The sequence below is a fragment of the Pseudonaja textilis genome, chromosome 2, assembly GCF_049901715.1.
Source record: "Pseudonaja textilis isolate UNSWEBS1 chromosome 2, rPseTex1.2, whole genome shotgun sequence".
NCBI lineage: Eukaryota > Metazoa > Chordata > Lepidosauria > Squamata > Elapidae > Pseudonaja > Pseudonaja textilis.
The window spans coordinates 169,212,962-169,235,075 of record NC_141991.1 but is presented as its reverse complement, the minus strand read 5'-3'; the positions used below and the strand labels follow the sequence as shown (position 1 = coordinate 169,235,075).

The 22,114-nt window shown below is 39.4% G+C and overlaps 1 protein-coding gene across 1 annotated transcript; it reads right to left on the bottom strand.

Moving 5' to 3' along the window:
* Positions 1-13,187: 13,187 nt before the first annotated feature.
* LOC113444113 (transcription factor Jun-like) lies at positions 13,188-17,764 on the bottom strand. The gene has a single exon (XM_026712683.2). It carries the CDS (start codon positions 17,455-17,457, stop codon positions 16,183-16,185), a length of 1,275 nt encoding a protein of 424 aa, XP_026568468.1. The 5' UTR covers positions 17,458-17,764; the 3' UTR covers positions 13,188-16,182.
* Between the last annotated feature and the right edge of the window lie 4,350 nt (positions 17,765-22,114).

The window sequence follows — 22,114 nt, the reverse complement described above, 5'->3', positions numbered from 1 at the left end:
TCAGTGTTTTCCCTAGAATTAAGTCCTGGGTATTCATTTATTTATTTTTAGCAGTAATTAATCTGGCACTGAAACATAAAAGAATGCAAAGGCGAACCCACTATTTACTTGATTTCCTTAGTTGGACTATAGACTAAAAAAGAGGAAGGCCAACCAATATCCTACCATTCTTTTTCTAGATTGATCAGTTTCTTTTCCCATCACCTATCTCCCTGCACTGGTTTTTACCTGCAAGGATAGAGTAGAACACCTTTATTATGATGACATCAATATATCATTTGTTTTTATATTATTGGAAGTTACAATATAGAGAAACATGTCTTATTTTTGCATTCGGTTGCCTTTATCATCGCCACCATTGGTATTTTTTCAGTTGTTTAAGACAAATTCTATTTATGTAGTCAGCGGTGGGCTACTGGGGGTTTGCAGGGGTTTGGAGAACACCCAAATCCCACTCCTGGCTGGCCCCACCCACCCTGCCACTCCTGAGTCCTTGTGAGACCCATTTTGGATGCAGGGAAGTGCAGGGTGTGCACAAAGGCTCAGGGAGGGTGAATAACAGACCTCCCAAAAGTTCAGGGAAGCCAAAGAGCCTCTGGAGCCTGGGTAGGCCATTTTCGCATCCCGGAGTCACCAGGAAAGCCTCCAGAACCCAGGGAGGGCAAAAACGCCCCCCACTCCACCATGGTGCAGGAGGCCGACCCAACAAGCAGGCAGAGAACCCCTTGCTAAAATTTTTGAAGCCCACCCCTGCACGTAGTGATGATTTGGATAGCATGAGACCCTGTGAGGATAGGATACGAAGAATGGGCTATTTGTTATTTATTATATTTATTGTTTGAAAGTACTGCTTCAGACACTAACCTATCATGGCAAGTTGTAACCAAGCCTTTCATGGAGTAAAGTAATGTGAGGGAAAGACCCAAACTGTTATTGGATTATCAACTCATGGTGCGAGAAATCAAATCCAGAATATCCTAAAATTTGATTATGCGGACTCCTGATCTTCAGCATTTCAGTATTTTGACTCAATACATCATCTCGAACATTCTGAGGAGAATAAGAGATAGCAGGAAGAATCACAGCCAAGGCAGCAGTGAAATAGGAGGAACTTTAGCATGGGCCAAGAAAACAACCCGAGAAAATATTTCAGACACACCCTTTTCTAGTTCACATGCAGGTAATCTTAGGAAAGAGGAAAAACATTCACTTGTGGAAGATTCTCTAACTATAGCTATTGCAATAAAGTCACAGTAAAAATAGTCCTGACCTATATGGCATTGGATCCTTAATCTGATTTACCTTGTGGGGTTGATATCAACCATCCTTAAATATCAGATTCCTACACTTCATTCTAGAAAAAATCAGGAAATGCATATTCATTACATCACTGTAAAAAAGAAAATTATACCTCTTAAAAAGCCAGTATTTAAATTAACCTTTCTGATATTTAGCAAGTGAAGGCTCATGTCAAAACTTTTCAATAGATGTTCCAGGCAGATCAATTCCATTTGCTTCTAAGGAAAAAAACGTTTCTCTTCATTACATATTGGGTGATCCACTCTATTCCATCCTAGCCTATCGACCCGACCAAACTGCAATCAAATCAGCTGATATATTCTAACTTTCATTTTTATAGTTGTATATTTCCTACAGTATATTTTCAAAAGGTAAAGGATCAATTCCTGGAAGAAGATCTGTTCCAAACTTATGATCTATTGATCCTTTGACCATCCATTGATCATAAAAAGCAGTTTGTTAGGGATGCATTTTCCCTGAAATCTAGACTAGTTCTCAAATTAACCACAAGGAGTCCTCAACTTACAACTGTTCATTTTATTTACAACAATTGACTTACAACTCATAGTTATGACCATTGTATCATTCCTCTCGGTCACATGATTCTGAGGTGGGTAAAATGATATAGTTAGTGCAAACTGCTTAGAGATGGCTGTAAAGCCCTATGAAGTGGTATGTAAATTTAAGTATTATTGCTATTTAAGACCTTCCAACTGGCTTCCAACAAGCAAAGCCAAGTGGAGAAGCCAGAGTCACTAAAAGGCCACACAATTCACTTAACAACTGCAGTGGTTTGCTCAAGCAACCATTGCAAAACAAGGTTGTAAAATTGGACGCAATTGACTTGTTTAGCAATAAAAATATTCTGGTTCCGATTGCTGCTGTAAGTCGAGGACTACCCATGACAATGGTTATATAACTCAAGTCTTCTAGAGCTTTGAATATATCAAATTTGCAAATGACTTTTTGAGCCTGGTTTAATTCTCATTACTTCCACAAGAATTGTCTTTCATGCATACTCTACTACAGCTTCAGCCTGCATGAGCCACTCTTCAATTATGTGCCAAAATACTTTGTGGATAAATATTTGTTCTGCTGTCTGAGACACTACCTCACTCCTATTTCCCCAGGCTCTTAATCCAGCACTTTGTGCTTAGCCCATCAATATCATAAGGTGCTTAAATAGAAATTCAAGTACTTTGCAAAAGAAAACTTGTTTGTATGTGTGCATTATCATACTTAATTCTTTTAGCTTAGAATCATACCAAGGCTGCAGTTCCTTGCTGCTCCCTCGCTACAACTGCTCAATTTGCAAAGCAAAAGGACAGCCCTGTCTTTACTACACAATTGCACAGGCTCGTCACGTTTGTCTTTTATAGATGTTTGAGATCTGAACAGATCATATCAGAGAGGGATTCTTGATCCCATTTTACAAGATATATCCAGAGGTGAGTATTCAGCAGCAGGTTCTGACCAGTTCTGGAGAACCAGTAGCGGAAATTTTGAGTAGTTCCGAGAACCGGCAAATACCACCCCTTGACTGGCTCCGCCCCCATCTATTCTCTGCCTCCCGAGTCCCAGCTGATCGGATGGGTCTTCTTTTGTTGCCCTGCACAGAAGAACGGAGCTGGAAAGTAGGTTAGTGGGGTGGGGAGGGAATGGGGATTTTGCAGTAACCTTCCCCCTGGAGTGGGGTGGGGATGGAGATTTTACAGTATCCATCCCCTGCCACGCCCACCAAGCCACGCCCACCAAGTCATACCATGCTCACCAAGCCCACAGAACTGGTAGTAAAAAAATTTGAATCCCACCACTGGATATATCTAATATCAACACACCCAAGGTAACATAATTGACTACGGAGCTTGAACAATGAAATAGGGCTGTTGCCTTGAAACCTGCCTCCTCTTTTCCAAGGTACTTGTGAAGATCCTGAAAAATGCAGGACTGCATGCTGGCTATTTTTGCAGTCACTTCTCTTCTTCCCCAATTGAAAAGGAGATCCAGGTTTGCAAATAAGATTTCTCTGCTAATAGCCTCAGCACCTGGAAGATCCTAGAACAGATCAGTGGGATGAGAAGGTGAGCTTTTGAGTATGATCTCCCAAATTAGATCAGATAAGTTAAGAGACAGAGTCCTTTGCCTGTGAATTGTGAGTGAATGTGTTGTTGCAGTTTTAAATTTTGCGTCTCAGTAGGGAATCTGGGATATAGAGCAAGGGAAATAGACACTATACTTCAAATGGCAACAGAAGAGAAAAGAAATGGACTGAAAGAAAAAGAGATGTATTATGCATTGGACTGGATATGTACAGAAACAGGGGACAGCCAATTCTGTAGCCTAGTAGCACTGTTGATGAGTGTCAATGTCAGTTCAGATTAAAGCATCAGTCATCTATGATTTAATTATACATTAAGAAAAACTAGGCTGATGAGTTTGATCCAGCTCTACCTATCTACGTATTTGGTAGTACACCAATGTGAATTAGAGAATTAGGGAGGATTCATACCTTCTGGTTGTGGTCAATAAAGACTCCTTTGTTTTCCCTCATAAACCCATCTAATCTGGATTTGCATTTGTTTGAACCTGATATTGGACCAAAGCGACACACTGAGTTTGTTATTGTTTTCTACCTATCCATGGCCCATGTCTTATGCAAACTGGCAAAAGCAACAGTGTGTTGGAGAGCCAAATATGGTGGTCTTTGGAGGTTCATCTTCCATTCTTTGGCAGTGCTGACCCAGGACTTTATGGTTTACATAACAAGTATACATGGTATTCTATACTACCAACTATATACATGGAATGTAGAGTACTATTAATTTGCGCTTGTGCTAGAGTGTGAATAAGATGTCTCAAAGTAGATTTCTCCTTCTTTATTGTCATAGTTTATCTAATCATGTTGGGTGAAATATGTACTGGTGACCTCTCTCCTGCCTATAGGGATGTGAATTGATTAGCATACTCCATGCTTGGGAACATACAGGAACTGTAGGATTGCAGAATGTTCTTGGGATTTTCTAAGAGAATATGTCAAGGCCAAATTTACTATGGAAAAGCAAAATGAGAGTTTTCCTAAGCATGCATTCTGCTATGATCATCTGCGGTGGTCTAAATGTGTCATGATGTCATTGTGCAAGGAATCTAACTTTATATAGTTAAGTTAGATTTATTTATTTATTTCAAAGATTTATACAGCCACCCACCTTGTTTATTGTAACCCTGAGTGGCTTACAAACAATAATAAAACCAATAAAGAGCATTTCATAGTACTGGTGCCAGATGTTGACAACACTGTAGCTTGTAATGGATATTTGCCCTTCTCAAATGATCTACAAATATTGCAGCACATCAGAAAACAACTTGTATTGTATACTGGGCTTATTTTTCAAATGGGTATTTTGCTCTTACGTCTCTGATAAGGTTATCCAAGGGATCTTTTGTGATTTTTGTATGCTTGCATACACAGGTATCCTATCTCCTGACATATACCTTCTTTTCCTCAATCTAATGGTCAGTAGCAATGTCATGAGCATAATTATCTTTGCTTCCTTTCTAATAGTTGAGTACTTTTTAGCCCTTTGAATCAAGAATATGCAATTTACATAGACTTCTGCAAAGCCTTTGATTCAGTGGTACATGACAAACTACTGTTAAAACTAAACTCTTACGGCATTTCTGGATCCCTTCATAAGTGGATGACTGCATTCCTGTCAAACAGGTAACAAATACTAAAAATAGGGAGCGCTATATCAAACCCTGCTCCAGTTAACAGCGGTGTCCCCCAAGGCAGTGTTCTAGGACCCACGCTCTTTATACTCTATATAAATTACCTTTGCGATCACCTTATAAGCAACTGTGTCCTCTTCGCAGATGATGTAAAACTATTCAACACCACTGACAATGCTACTGCTCTTCAAAGTGATCTTGATTATGTGTCTGAATGGTCAAACAATTGGCAACTCCAAATCTCAACCAACAAATGCTCTGTCCTACACACTGGTAAAAAAAAATCAGTACACCAAATACAAACTGGGCGGATATGACCTCATTGATGACCCTCACTCTGTCAAGGACCTAGGAGTAGTCTTATCTAATGACTTAAGCGCCAGAGCTCACTGTAACAGGATTGCCAAAAAGGCATTAAGAGTTGTAAATCTAATCTTATGAAGCTTCTCCTCTGGAAATATTGAATTGCTAACTAGGGCATACAAAACTTTTGCTAGACCAATACTCGAATACAGCTCATCTGTCTGGAATCCGCACTGTATATCAGACATTAATACAATTGAGCGAGTCCAGAAGTATTTCACAAGAAGAGTACTTACTACACTCCTCTGCTTGCAACAGAATACCCTATACCACCAGTTTTGAAATTTTAGGCTTGGACAATCTTGAACTACTCTGCCTATGGTTGGACTTAAGTGTAGTACACAAAATTATTTGCTACAATGTCCTACCAGTCAATGACTACTTCAGCTTCAACCACAACAGTATGAGAGCACACAACAGATACAAACTCAATGTTAACCGCTCCAAACTTGATTACAGAAAGTACGACTTCAGCAACAGAGTGGTCAATGCCTAGAATGCACTACCTGACTCTGTGGTTACATCCTCAAACTCCCACTCCTTTTAACCTCAAACTATCCACTATTGACCTCACCCCATCCCTAAGAGGTCTGTCAGGGTCGTGCATAAGTACACCATTCTGCCTCCCGTCCCTGTCCTATTGTCCCCATTTAATCGTACCTATTTTCCGTATTCTTACTCATGTTTATACTTATACCTATTATTTTGTAAGTGATTGACAAATCAAATAAATAAATGAATAAATAAATAAATAAATAAAGTTAGGCTGACCATATAAATTCACTGCCTAAAAAAACTATTAGATCTACACTAGAAGAATGTTATGCCCTTCATGATTTAATAATTTTAACCATGCACTAGAAATGGCTCAAATTTGATGTTAACTAGATCAAAGTCATTTTAAAGCAATAGAGCCAGTTGTTCTAATGGTGAAGGCACCACCAGCCTAGAAACCAAGAAACTGTGAGTTCTTGCCCTGCCTGAGGTATGAAAACCAGCTGAGTGGCTTTGGACAAACAATTGCCTCTCCATCCATTACACCTTACAAAATTGTTGCTATGGTATGGGGAACATAAAAGCAGGAAGAAATATTAAGTATGTTTTCTGCCTTGAGTTATTTATAAAAATAATACAGGTGGAATTAAAAACTAAAAAGTCAACCCTAGTTAGGATTCAGATTCAGAATCATCTGTCCAGAAATTAGAAACATTTGGGAATCAATAACATAATACAACCAGATGGCTATTAAATTCCATTTTTTTCCACTGGAATTTCTACTTGGAATATACTGGTTGTTTCCCTGCTTATACTAAACAGAAGAACCAGACTCAAAACTTCCCAGTCTGTCTTTGTCTGGCTCTCTCTCTCAATGTCTATGTATAGGTATACAGTATGTGTATAAGTATATGGAGACCCTTTAGCACGGAATGGTATCCTTGGCCGAAAATAAAATCTTAATATACACAAGACATTAAATCAAGAGAGGGGTTACATGGCTGAACACTGAAGGAGGCCTGGCACTGGTTGGTTGGATGGATGGATGGATCAATCATCTAAGCTAGAGCACAGATCTAACAAAGCCATTTTTAACACGGGAAGTGTTTAATAATAATTACTATTCATATAGATTGTAAATTTCAAGCTACTTGTTTCAATGTTCATTCCCCCCCAGCCCCCAGAATAGCTATTTTATGAGTAGGCATCAGATCACAAAAATACCTATATTTGTGTATTTTCATTTCAAAAAGTTACACAGTATCCATAATTCTCTCTTTAAAGTTAGCCAAACTCACATGGTTGGATGCTGATCTCTAAATTGGCAACGTATCTTTTCCAGTGTATCTGTACATTTTACCTTGGCAGTTAGATTTGTGCAAACCCTTTAAAGGGGATTTTCTGTAATGTGTAGGAATACTGTATATAAGAAGTATTTGTTTTTGGCTCATTAAGGCAGCTTTTTCCCAATGTGTGCAGCTGTTTCATAAACTGCTCCTAGCTATGAATGTATGCCTATGCATTCAAAATCGCTCTAATTTCTTTTTTTTTCCCCAGCAAAATGAAATAGTTGTGTATATACCAGCAGGAAGAAAGTGGGGCCAGCTTGGAAATACCTAAATGAGATTGAAGAGGCAACTGCTTAAATTAGCCAATAAACAGGGCTTCATATGCAATCCTGTGTGTTCCAAAGCCCCTCTTTTCAACAGGCTCTCCACGGGACTAAAGTCAGAGTTTTCAGCTAGTGCTAATTTTGGTGCTTTCATTTTGGGAAGATAAAAAGAAGACCACACACAAAATTAGTATGAATATAAAGACATTTTAATGTTCTGATGTTTATATCAAATACTCCGTCAAGTATTTTTTACATACAGTATCTTATAAACATAGTGTTGACACAACATATACAAAATTGCACATTAGAGATTACAAACTCATAAATGTAATCTTTTTTTTTAATGTAAACAATGTCAGCACAAGAATGTTATACATTCCAGAACATCCATTATCTCCCACTTTTTTTCTTTCAGTCTCCCTTAATTATTCTGGTTAGAAAGTGATAAAAACCAGAGAATGTCCACATTAGTCCCTACAGGCAGAGATGCCCTATTGGTTAGACATACAAGGCAAGTCGCCTTTTAGTCCCAAGTGCTTAACACAAAGATTTGAAGATCTAATCCTGTTCCTGTGGAGTCACAGACAAAAGATCCACTATTTGCAACAACAGCAGGTTTGAAATTAGCATTGCAAGATTTCCAACTGCTGCACTGAATCAAAACATCCACAAACTCAGTTCATAAGGAAACAAAAGCTAACTGCTCTTTGGCAGTATAAATTTGGAGTGTTCTTGTAAACATGGATTTAATCACCAGTCAACGAAAAGGTGTAGCACTTTATTTCCTCAATCACTCACTACACTAAAGCAAGATACACATTTAATCAAGTAGAATTATGTGTTACTTTAAAAAGACGTGTCAATAATTAAACACCTTTTAGTTCCACACATTATGAAGGTTATGAAAAAAAATACATGACCTGAATGCATTTTTACTGTCCTGTATTTTTATGTTTCATATACCATTCCATGCAAATGTTTCAATTCCATAAAAGCAAACCAAAGCCAGAAATTGTGAGTGAGGACTTCACTATTAACATGTGAATTCACAATCCAGTGTGTTCATTTGAAGAAAATCACTATGAATTAAATAAAGCTTACTTCTCTACAGAAAATACTGTATTCATTTCTGCAACTCCTACCTGTTACTTCTACTAAACTGGAGATTTTGTTTGCAACTATTGACTATATACTAGCCCTTGAGCCTTAATCTGAAGACTCTCTTTACAAAGCAGTACCTGAACAGCTTTCTGGTTTGGTTCTGAACATCTTTCCAGAACCTCAGCCTTCATAAATGCATCTTCCCTCTCTTCATCTCAAAATCTTGACACATCTGAATGCCACCTAGAAGCACAATATAAAATAAGCAAAACAGCATGATGCTCCTCAAATAAAGCCAACACGCTTCTGACAGTACAAAATATAACTATAGAATATATATATTCAATATAAATCTTCAATTCATCTGCCAGGCTACTCTAGGAAACAGAAGCAGAGCAAGAACAGCAGAATGCCAGATTAAAGAGAGGAAAAAGTTATTAGAAAATAGCTAATTCTGAAATAGGGGTAAACTATTTCAGACAAGGAGCCAAAAATTACTTCCAGTGCATTATCCAGAACTGTGCCCAGTGGTTACACCATACATTTGTAAAAGGCATTATGACACCGTCAGTTTTATATATGATTTCCTTATTTCCACCACCAACACAGAATTGGCTCTTTTGATGAAAACTGCAAACTGCCAAGATTTTCAATGAGCTATCACAACCCTAAGATATCTTTCCTTATTAGTCATCAGCTCAAATGTATGTGCAGTTGGAATGTATGTGTGCGTGTACGTGTGCGTTGCTGTACATTGCTACATTTAATGGAATGCGCTATTTCAGAGCCCATTTGGAGAAAGCTTTTTGCAATGCTTTGCTGTTCAGGGGTTGGTTTGTTTTTTGGACCGTTTGTTTGAGAAAACACTAAAGAATTTGGTGTCCTCAGCAATCACGAATTTCAGATTATTTATGAAATTAAGAACCAGTGGTTTCAATACGGAAGTCTGGAGAGATCAATCCCCTTCAAGCTTTATATCCTCTTGCTAAGAGAAGTATCCATTTATTTTGATTCTCAGTTTTGCAACAGCTTCTGAAAGGATCATCTCAACCATTTTTTTAATAAGGCCATGTTTTTTGCAATGCTTAGCTGCCCCCATATCACAAATGTTAACTGCTAAGCAATTAAGAGACAACAGAATCAGACAAGTCCACTTACCTCTTTCATCATATGATCATATCCTGCAGTTAGTGTTTTTGGAATTACACTTGGTCAGTTGTCTGACCTTTAACTGCACTACCATCATGGCAGGACCATCTCTGCCTTCAGATAATATTTCAAAAACTGTACAACAAACCCTGTATCATTCTTAGCTCTAAAACTAAGTGGTACACTAGCAAGATATGAAAGGCTTAACTTGCATGTCTGTTTTAAAGGCACAGGAATGCCCCTTTCCTATGATTTGTTATTTAAAATGGAATTATTTGGTACTATTTCAAATGCTTCATTTGAATATATTTGTAATTATGGTGGTTTCAGATAGACTGTGAGGCCATTGGCAGTACTGTCATATCTGAGAGGGGTAGAATTCAATAAGAAAGCAAGAAAAGATAGCCTAATTGGAATACTGATATTTATTTTCAGAATAAAAGTAACCCCTACTCCAAATTTTAAGCAACTACAAAATTGCTTGAGCTGATTGGTGATGGGTTAATTTCATATAGACACACATCTTGTGTTTTTTTTTCCTTCAATCCCATTACATTCTTTCTACTTGCGTGAACCAGCATTGAGTTCAATCTACCTCCAGGAACCTAATTCTAGAAGGTTTTCTGCTTCAAGAAAACCATCCAAAAGTCAAAATTGTTAAGCCACTTTTAAGTAGAACCCAAAAGAGACTGAAAAGAAAATCCCAAACTTGTCAAAACTCTTTCTGCCTCGGGGAATTTCCTTGATCACTGCCATGCCTGAAGTCAATCCCAATTCAAGGTATGTCTTCAGCATAAAAATAAATCAATTATATATGTCTTTAATATAAAAAGGTAGCTTTGCAAGATTAAATGTTAATGACTATGTTGGATAAATATTTAACCACACTTAATCCCACTGACTTCACAGGTCTTCAACATGAAGTATAATTAACTCCAAATTCAACTCATGATGTGTATTCATATATGCACATACTATTTCACTTCTCAAATGGTTGAATGACCTTATTCTTCTAAAAACATTACTTTTCTTGCTCCTAAGCAAGAAAAATAACTCATCTGTATCAAATTTCAGAAGGAGACATGCTTGTTATAGGTTAATATGTAGATCTTTTCTTGAAAGTGATCAACTGTGGGTTTTTTTTAATGACACATTACTTTACCCAAGGAGTTTCAGAATCCTTTCCTGCATGGGACTCTGTGATGTAATAGTGTGTACTAATCAATCGGTGAAGACCAGTGGTCAAAGATGGGAACCAGGGAGACCTTTAAAGGGTGTGATCCTTTGCATACATCCTTACCAATAAATCTTCCTGAATGTTATATGGGAAAAAGGCTTAAAATACCAGGTTTATGTTTTTCTTAGAGGAACATGGGTATCTGCTTTTTTATTTTAAACCATTAGCTTTGATTTGTTTCAAAGCAGTATAATTATCATGAGATAATCTAGGAATTCACTATTAAAGCTCATCAGGAACAGCAACCATTCTGGAAGCCATGCTGAGTTAGCATCAATAAAAAGCTTACGAGTATACTACTAATTTCTACTACTCAATCTCAGTAGATGTACTCTCAATGGAGACATTTTAAATATTATCCCATGTAATAACTGCATTATCTAAAGTAACAGGCATTATTCATCTATCATGTCAAGTTTCCAGTTTATGTTTCAAACTACACAGAAGGTTAAAACTATGCATTATCTAAGAGGGATTACTCACACCCCACCTAGCAGTTTCTTAGACAATCTGAGTATTGCTTCCAAAAAGGAAAATATCACTGAAGCTCATCTGAACAAATTGCCTGAAGACATCATACATAAGACAGGTTGGTTAACTATTATATAAACTTTCCTTGCCCCAAATCTGTCAAATTGACAAAACTAATTCTGTCTTCCAAAGAACTGCTAAATAAGCATTTTTTAGAATTGATCATGCATAGAAACAGTCTTAAACCTAAAATTAAACTATTTTTTTAAAAAAACTAATACACTTAAAAATGCAAAAGACAAAAATTTTATGATTGCATCTCAATGTCTGGCTGCAAAAATTACAGCTAGTTATCAAGTTAAATACCTCTGATCAAAGGAACAGGTGTTTATTTACAGTACAACTGCTTGATAGTGGGGAAATACTGACAACAATTAACATAGCAAAAAATCACTTTGAACTTTATTGAGCAATAGAAATATTGTCATACCCAAACAGATTTGGATTTGCCACAGAAAGCAAGAAATTAAAATAATATGCACCAGGGCCGGCCTATGTTTGATTTTTACATCCTTCTGTTCCAGATACATATTATTAAAATGCTTTCTGGCAGCAATATAAAAAGCTAAGCATTCTCCAGCAAAATTTAAGCATTTTTATATTGCAATGATTTCCATGGCAAATTTAAAAAAGATCCTCCGACTAAAATCATGGGGTTTAAACATATATGAATTTGCTTGACATTTGCCCTAATGTCTTTTAATCCTAATACATTTAATCCTAATAAATGTTCTACAGCTTCCAGGAAAAAAAATACGCTATCATAATTAAAGCCAGCGGCCCACTAACATTTCTAATGAAAAAAAAAAATCAATCAAAATTTTCAGGCTAACAGTGGAGTTCTCATAAAGCCAACGATTTTCTTTCAATGACTAAAAATCCTGCTGTGAAAACATGCAGTGTTTTACGTCAATCCCTATAAAACCTATAATAATGAGTGATGTTTTCAGAGTAAGTCCACACCTGAATGTACATTTCTATCAATGATAAGCATTGCAAAATAGAACCAAAAAATGATTCCATTGGTAAGTTAAAAAAGAAGCGTTGGAAAAGAGTCATGATACATCATCACTCACCAAGTTAGCAACAAAATTAGTCAGCCTTTTTAGCCACACAATCCCCTAAGTGTTCACATGAGCTGGAGAAATCCACAAGAAAACCAGATGCCAAATAACTCTTCTTGTTAAAAGTCAAGGATAAGATTTCAAATCTCCCAAAGACACGTATTTTTTCTTGTAATGAGATTTTATGTCAGTTTCAACAATGGACATCACTTGAACCACCAACAATATTAGAATGGGATATTTGCCTAATGAATTCTTAAGACAGGTGAGTACCATTTAGTTTAGAATTTGGGGGAGTGGGTTGTTTTTATAATTACTTAAAGTGCAAGACACAAAGTGTATAAAAACAAATCAAATAGCTCTGTAATAGTTGTTCAGAGGCACATGCAAAAAACAAAAACCAGTAATCAGAACAAATGAGAAAAACATAAGGGTGAAATTTCTTCCCTTGGGAATAAATATGTTCCCAGTTCATCAGCAATGTGCTGATGCAGTATGTAAATGCAATGCAGTATGTAAACAGGATTTCAAAGACAGTGGCAGATCAGTTAGTACATGAAAAAAAATACAATATTAAAAATATGACATCCGGAAATTGTGTCCAAAATACATTGTATTCAGAGAAATTCTCATGGAAAAAAGCGCCAAAAACTGCATACATTGGCAATATTTGCCAAACAATTTAGAATACTGCAAATATTTCAAGCACACCATGTTTTTGGCAAAAACTGTTACAAACATACATACAGCATGAACAAGATAATGAATTATCTGAGTGCCAAGATCAAAGCAACTTCAGTTATGCTGTGTCTTTTTTTGAAGAAATTAAGAAATAGGATGCTGTTTTTGAAGTAGGAATTATGATCTCTGACAGCTCCTTTTCCAAAATGCAATATTCCAGTACAGAACTTACCTGAAAAATTCTCCTACTTCAGTATTACATCTTCTAGAGAACATTAGAAAACATCTGATTTTGAACTGTTAACCAAATTGGAAAGAAAATTATTCATACTAATTAATGACTGTGAAAATGCTAAGGTAGATTTGCATTCCAAAGAAGAAAAAATTATCACATATGGGGGAAAAGATAAGGAATATATTACTGAAGTACATTTGTCAATTAGTACAAGATGGTTTAATCAAGTTAATTTTCTTCACCAGAGTTTTCCTTCTACTTCTAAAATGCCAAAATAGATTATTTCACACTTGCAGTGATAGGATTCCAAGTCAAAAGCTGTTAATTGCCATTTCTTCTGAAAATCTATCTCCCTCATAGGTATCCATCTAAGTCTAAGATAAATATCAACCTATCAATCAAGTAGGATATGTCAATACTACTGCATGAAAGAAAAATCATCTGTGCCCTAGTATCTTTTTGACCACAATATTTCCAGGCAAAAGCAAGGGCTTCTAACTGCATGGAAAGTTATAGTTGAAACAGAAAATAAAATCACAGGACATAAGAAAACTGCATTTGGAGAAGGGTAAAAACTATTCTCTGAACTTATACAATGTAATACGTTAGTAGGGAGGGCTGTCATCTATGACAGGGGTCTCCAACCTTGGCAACTTTAAGCCTGGCGGATGTTAACTCCCAGAATTCCCCAGCCAGCTTTGCTTTAACTTCTGGGAGTTGAAGTCCGTCAGGCTTAACATTGGCAAGGATGGAGAGCCCTGATCTATGATAAACAGTTTGGCACAGTTACTAATAAAACTGACAAAAATACTAATAAAACCATCAAAACCAAGCAAGAAACAATGCTTATTTCGGATCCCATTTTAAAATAAAACAACAAACCTTTCAAACTCAACTTATAAATTTACTTTCTACCTCCCATCCTGAGAACAACATTTTTTTAACGTTTTGAATAAAATAGCTTATACATAGTTCTTCTAAAAATATATGGCTATCTACATGTCTATTAATTGTTTTCTGTGAATTATTCAAAACATAGTTGAATTCACTGATTTATCTCTTTTTAAAAATCCAATTTTTTCTCTGTATGATCATACTGAGAACAATTACAGTTGGAATGTATACTGTAACAGATAAAGCATTTGATATTTTTCTTCAAAAACATTTATTTTATCCCCTTGCATGTTATAAAAATAAACAGATATTCTATAGTTTTAATAAATAAGTGTACCCAGACCCCAACTTTGTGCTGGCACAAGAAATAATATAGAGCTCATAGATCTAGGGGTGAAAAGAATTTTCTTAATTTCTGCTTTTAAATAAATATTTTATATGGCATAGTATGCTAAATCTCCAGCACCAGAAATTAGCTTGAATGGCAACATTTTCATAGTGACAAATTATGTGACTGCTTTCTTTTGTTCATCAAAATTGCCCAGCCACATACTCTGTACTTCTCTTCCTAAACATATAAATTTAGTGTCTCTCAAGCATTTAGCAAATCTAGAGAATCTCTACAGCAAGAAAATAACAAATAGTCTGTACACGAAATTGACTTAACTTTGCACAAGTCTTCTAAATGTTGAAAAACATTTCACAACTCTACCCACTGGCAAATTCTAGAGCTGCTCTTAAAAATATGATTTATCTACTGAAATGACTAGCAATATCCATGATATACAAACATATTACTATTCCCTTAATATCCCTTCTTAGAAAATCCACACTGTTCATTAGAAAGCTGTAAATACACCTTCAGTAAAACATACTGGAGTGTCTTTAACTGTCCCTGGTAACTTTTTTTTTCTCTTTGCAGAAATGCTAATACATGTTACACTCAGTGACCGTCCACCACAGAATAAAAATTCAATTTAAGAATCTTTAGAACATATAAAAGTCTTCCACAAAGATAACTTTTTGCCCACAGGTATGATCTTTGAAGAGACCTCAGCAACAAGACATATTTTAATGTCCAGTCAGCAAAGCTCTGTTTCTTTGTTTCAAGCAGGGCAAGAAAGCTAGAAAAATAAGCTGGAGCTTTCAGAAGATGAAGAAAGAGTCCAGCCCCAGACTTCTTCACAGCCTGAAGGTGGTCAGAGGGGCTTCAATTGGAGAAGCTTGGCACTTTCCTCTTTCCCTCTGAAGGTTTCTGCATTTGTTTGGTGCTCTTAAAAAGAACCCAACAGCATCACTTCCAGCTGGTTATTACCAATCTCAGTATTACTTTCATTACTTAGGTGGCTGGCAGAAAAGCTGCCCATTGCTGGAGATGCTTGAAACTGCCAACCTTTAGTTAAAGAGGACAGTTGTTGTTTTTAAGAAGTTGTTTCTAGAAAGGCTAACACTGTGAAGTTCTACTCTGTTCCATGGGATATTCTTTCTGACATATTTATCTCTCTGCCATTATTACACCAAGTTCTTCTCTGGCTCTTCCGACTTCTATCAGAAACTGGTTAAGATACCTGCATGGTCTCGCAGAAGCCGAACCTTTCCCTGTCTACTTCAGCTTTTCAGATGAACGAGGAACTCTGCAGAAGCCAAAGGATGTGCAACGGAAGGCAGGGCTCCCATGGCCCCTTCCCAAGACCAGGATCAAGGTCTAATCCCCCTTTCTGCCATGCATGCATGGCAAAGTTGGGCGCAAGATGAGTCTCCCTTTGTTTTTGGAGGGGTTCACACGCTTTCAGCAAGCACTGGTCTCCGGCTCTGTGGGTGCCTCCCTACCGGGGGGCTGACCACCCACTGCCAAGGTCTGCGTGGGGACTGCGGCGGCGGCGTTGATGTGACAGCCACTGGAGAGGTGGCTCCGGACTCGACCTTGCAACTGGGTGACCTGGGCGCGGAGGAGGCTGGCGGTGGCGGCCAGCTCGGCGTTTTGGCCTTTGAGCGCTTTGACTTTCTCCTCCAAGCGGGCGATGCGCTCAAGCTTGCGCCGGCGGCACTTGGAAGCCGCGATACGGTTGCGCAGTCTTTTGCGCTCAGCTTTCAGGCGCTCTTGGCTCTCTGCGTCCAGCGGGGATAAGGAGGAAGGCGGCGGCGGGGACTCCCCGGACGAAAGCCCCGAAAGAGGCGGCGGCGGTGGAGGAGCTGACACTATTACAGGCGCTTCCGGCACAGTCTGCGGCTCTTCCAAAGCCCTGCCGGTCGAGCCGGGCGCTTGCAGACGAGCCACAGCCTGGGGAGTGAAAAAAGCACCGCCGGCCGATGGACTGGCCGGGTTGAAGTTGCCTAAGGTGGTGTAGACGGCTGGGGGATCCTGCCTGGACGTCGGGCAGCAGGGCCCTCCCGGGTGCTGGGTAGGCGAGAGAGGCGCCGGGGACACCCCGAGCAACTGGTTCTGTTTGTGCAAATCGGCCAGAGCTTTCACGAAGCCGTCGGCGAAGCCCTCCTGTTCCTGCGTCACCGCCTGCGGCGGAACCGAGGATTGCGGAGAACGGTACAAGAAGGGGGGCCCGCTGGCCGTCGCCACCGAGGGTCCTCCGCCGGTGGGGCTGGATGGTCCGGCGAGGCCCGGGCTCCCCGCTTGGATCAGCAATTGTTCCAAGTCGGCGGCCGCCGGCAGCTTCAGCAAAGGCTGCAAAACGGCTGGGCCCACCTCAGGGCCGGCGCCGACGGTGGTCTCCTGAATGAGGCGGTGCACGGCGCTGCTTGGGCCGCCGCGGGGGCGCAAGAACGGCCCGGCCGGGGGCAAGGTGGCATTACCCGGGGAGGCCGCCGCTAAATCCCGAGGAGGAGGAGGAGGAGGCGGCTTCCCGACGAGAAGCAACTTGCGTTGTTGAACCGCCCCGCTTTCCTCAGGCGGTTCAAGTCCCGTCGGTCCTCCGGCTCCGGGCCCGCCACCGAAGCCCGGCAGTTGCACGAAGTCCGGGAGCAGCTCCAAGCCTTCTTCGCCGTAATAAGGTGCTACCTCCATCTTCACAGCCACGCGGGCGCCAGTGCGCCCGCCGCCGCTGCTCATGCTGGGCGGGACGGCGGCGGGTTTGGAGTGGCCGCCGCCGCCAGTCCCCAGCTCTGTCTGGCTTCCAGAAAGAGGAAACGACGCGGTGCCTGCCGCGAGCTCCGCTTCCCAGCGCGGCGAAGGCTGCGGCGAGTTTTTCACGCCCGGCGCCGGCTCTCCATCTTCCGCCCCTTGGGGCAACCCGCCCGGGGCTCGGCGCTTTCGACTTGCGCCTTTTGAAGAGGGAGAAAACTCTTTCTCCCCCGCCCCTCACCTTGCAGCCAGAGGAACTGATGTCAAAATGCCTCGCCCTAGTAGCAGCTCCCGCTACTCCGCCTTTCTTGGCTGTGGCTGCGGCGGCCACACGCGGCCTTCTCGGCTCAGCAGCGGAGGGCGGAGCGACGGAGCCGCGTCGCCTGGTTCCGTCTTCCTACCTTGCCTTCTCTCCCTTCTTCCCGAATAAAACGGGGCTTTGCGTTGAGATCAGCCCGGAGGCTGATAAGAGAAATAGAAGCGGAATCTTGGCGCGAAACTTTTTATTGCTTCCCGACGTTGCATTGCGGCGGGGACGCCTTGGGTTCCGCCTCATTCGCGCGGGCTACCAGATTCGCCTGAAAATCAGGGACAGAAAGGTGCCTGTATCCTCCCCCTCGCCCACCCGCCCCTAAACTTTCTTACACAGGGACAGTGGGATGGACGATCCGATAAACGGGCGAAGTAAAAGTGCGGGCAACTACAGGTAGTCCTCGACTTACAACCGTTTGTTTAGTGACCATTCAAAGGGCACTGAAAAATGTGATTTATGGCCGTTTATCAGTTATGACCTCAGCAGCACCCCCTTGATCGTGGGATCAAAGTTCAGCTCCTTGGCCATTGATTTGTATTTATGACCATCACAGTGTCCCAAGGTCATGTTGTCTTCACCTTTTGCGACCTGACAAGCAAAATCAGTGGGGGAAGCCATATTCACTTAACTGGGTTAGTAACTTCTCCACTGCGGTGATTCACTTAACAACTGTGCCCCAAAAGGTCATAAAATGCAGCAAAACTCACTTAAGATGTGTCTCAACAGCAGAAATTTTGGGCTCAATCGTGGTCACAAGTCGAGGACTACCTATAGTAGATCATGGCCAAGCAGCTATGGCTTTGTCTATCTGGAAAAAAAGAACAGAGTGACCCTAATCTTTCTCTTAAGGGTCTTCCTGCTTTCATCCACATTTCAAGAAAATGTTTTTCCACTTTGAAAATAAGGGCCTTTCTGTTACAAATACAGAACCACTAGAAAGGAAATGCAACAGGGGAACTAGGAACTGGGCTACTTATACGGGTAGTCCTTAACTTACAGCTACAATTGAGCCCAAGATTTTTGTTGCTAAATGAGACATTTGTTAAATGATTTTTGCCCCATTTTACGACCTTGCCACAGTTGTTAGTGAATCCCTGCAGTTGTTAAAGTTGTTGGTTGTTAAGTGAATCCCCCTTTGCATGACCCCAGGACACTGCAACAGTCATAAATATGAACCAGTAGCCAGGCATCTGAATTTTTATCACCTGTCCATGGGGATGCTGCAACAGTCATTAAGTGTGAAAAACGGTCATAAGTCATTTTTTTGGTGCTGTTATCATTTTGAATGGTCACTAAATGAACTTGTAAGTCAAGGACTACCTTTAGCAAGGAGGTTTTGCCAATGTGCATATAAAATAGGGCAAACTTCAATTAGCAACTGTCTTACTTAGCAACAGAAATGTTGGGCTCAGTTGTGGTCATAAATTGAGGACTACAGGTATTTTGTTGTATGGCTCTGTCAGAACATCCAGATCACACTGCAGAAATTCAGCAGTAAGTGTTGATTTGGGAAAGGACAATTTCCCATTTGACCGTACCCGTCTAACCCAAACTTTGTGGCCCCATTCCATTTATAACGTTGCCACACTGGCCACCTACTCTTCTAGCTCTGATTAGCTCCTAAAATAAAAAGTGGACTTCATCTGTGAAAGATTTATTTTTGGTTACTGTCTTGAACGAATGACATCACATTCTGACCATTAAGGTTTGTTACTGAAGATTTCTCAGACAATGTTATTAGCAGAGGCATAATAAAGTCTGTGTTATCATGCTTGATTCAAATTTGAGAGATGGTATTCAATTCATCTCTTCAGCCAAAAGAGTTGCCTCAATCAATGGAATAACTTCACACCCTCAAACCTGTTCCCCAAAGATAATGGAGAATCTTGTATTAATCTTACAGGGAGAGGAAAGTCTAACATGCAACATAACAGATTTAATCAACTTATTTCAGTGAGTATACTCTGAATGATTTATTCTATAGACTGTTGTGTGAAAGGGAGTTTTGAAACATTGTAAAATAATAAAATTGCTTAGATGAATTTAAAACAATTGTGAGGTTATTTTGTCCAAGAAGTTGTAAACAATAAACTTGAACAAAGGCCCTCCTGATCATATGGCTATCTTTATCTATAATCAATCTCTATCTATCTATCTATCTATCTATCTATCTATCTATCTATCTTTCTTTCTATCTATCTATCTTTCTATCTGTCTAAATATATACAATATATATGGCTATTCAGATATAATGTTTACTACTTTTCCAGCAGCAAGAAAACTTACTATCGTAATTGCTCCTGTGAGTGGGTGGTAAGGCAGGTTTCTATATTCATTTTTATTGCATACTTAATTTTGTCCTGCTTTGCTAGACTTTTATTGCTAAGCATTAGTGATAGAACTAAAAACAACATCTTGATGTCCAATCTGCTGAAAAGAAAACTTGCAATGGAAGTGATAGACACTCTTGTATCCAAATTTCTGAAGATTTCTCCTGCTTGTCAAGAGTGAAGGTCTTCTGGTGGTGTCTTGGCCAGAAGATGAAATCTAAATAGCCATAGTTTCTTCTCCTTTCTATGAATAGTAGAGATGAATGAGGTTTTCCAGGTGTTATTTACCCTTGAAGAATTGAGGTTTTCTAGTATGATTTCTCATGTTCTTAGACTATACAAGGAGAAGTCTCTAAATGCCTCTTCTGTTGTTTTTTCTTGAATAGGAACATTGAATATTACTCTCTCCTCACCTTACTACTTCATGAGCTTTTCTTCCAACTAAAACAAAATTGAAACAAGCTTTCTAACATGCAAAAAAGGAATCTTGTTTCAATCTGGCATGAGTCATCCCAACCCCTCATTTTTAGTAGTTACTCCCATAAACAGATTTTAGGAAGTGCCCCTATTAAATATACCCAGATTCACACTTCTCCAAAATTGATGGGGAAGTTATATTTTTAAAAATGCAGCAAATCGGAACAATCACCTGTACATTTATTTCATAGAACGAGCCTTTCCATTGCAGAGCTTTCTCTATCCATATGTATAAATGCATACATAGTCACATATACAGTGTATGCATACATGCTCACACACAAAAGGAACTGTTTTGTAATCACTGCGCAACCACTACTCCCTACTGTTCCTTTACCTCAGACCTGTCAAACTCCCGGCCCTTTGCCTTCTTTAATATTGCTTACTAATGGGAATATTAATTTCATAGTAGACCAGTAGTCAAGTTTTCATGAAGTCAATATTCTCATTAGAAGAAAGTCCATTCCAGTGATGTGACCAATTCCTCTGCAGAAAACAACTGTAGAGATGCAGCACCATCTAGCTGGAAGGAAAAAGGGTCCTGCTGTGGACCAGTTGGATTCCTGCAAATTGCTGATCTCATAAAGCTCCTCCATATGTACTAGAATGGGATGGATGTCTTTTGCTGACATAAGGTGGAAAACCCTAGTTTCATGTCAGAACCCTTTGTCTCATGTCAGCTAGTCTCAGAAGCACCTGAGGGGAAGCTTTATTGTGAGGACACGGCTTGACAAATGGTAATGTGGTTACTTTGTAGTACATCAACCAGAACATGTAGAATAACCTGATATTTCAGACGAAATCCAGTCCTAGTCAGCAGACGTGCAATAAATTCCACATCAGTAGTGCTTATTTCTTCTCTGAATGAGACAAGTCTCAGAAAAGAACTGTATCCCTGGAAACTTTTTTTTAAAACAAACTTAACCTCCTCTCATTACATCTCCAATCATGGTCTATCATGGTCACTGAACAGAAATGATGGGAGTTTTATGGCTTCATATGGAGAAGAATGAAAACTGGCACTAACATTATTTATATGTGAGCCGTGTTTTATTTTACTGTGCCCTGAAAATGTCCATGCAAAGCTGTATCTGCTAAGTGAAATTACACTATTTATAAACTATTGTTTTGTTGCATACATATCTGATAGCATTGTTCAAATAGGTTTTTAAGACAAGAAGGTATGAGGGAGACATGTAGAGCTTGCTCAAGTATTGTGCTGTAATCCCAAAGTTGAAAATGCAATACAAGATGGTTAAATATAAGATGGATTGGGTAAATTTGTGGTGGACAGATTTATTAAAGAGCACTATATTTTAAGATTTAACATTATATCCAGTTTGAAAAAAACCCTTTCTTTGAAAGCATCCCAGAGGAAACTTGTTGATCACTGAGAAATAAAATGTAGAACCAATATGGGCCTTGATCTGATCAACACATTATTCTTATGTTCTTATCCATGTCTTAAATTTATAGGCAGCTGTGAATACAATTAACGTTGAATTGTTTCCTTTTTATATCTGAA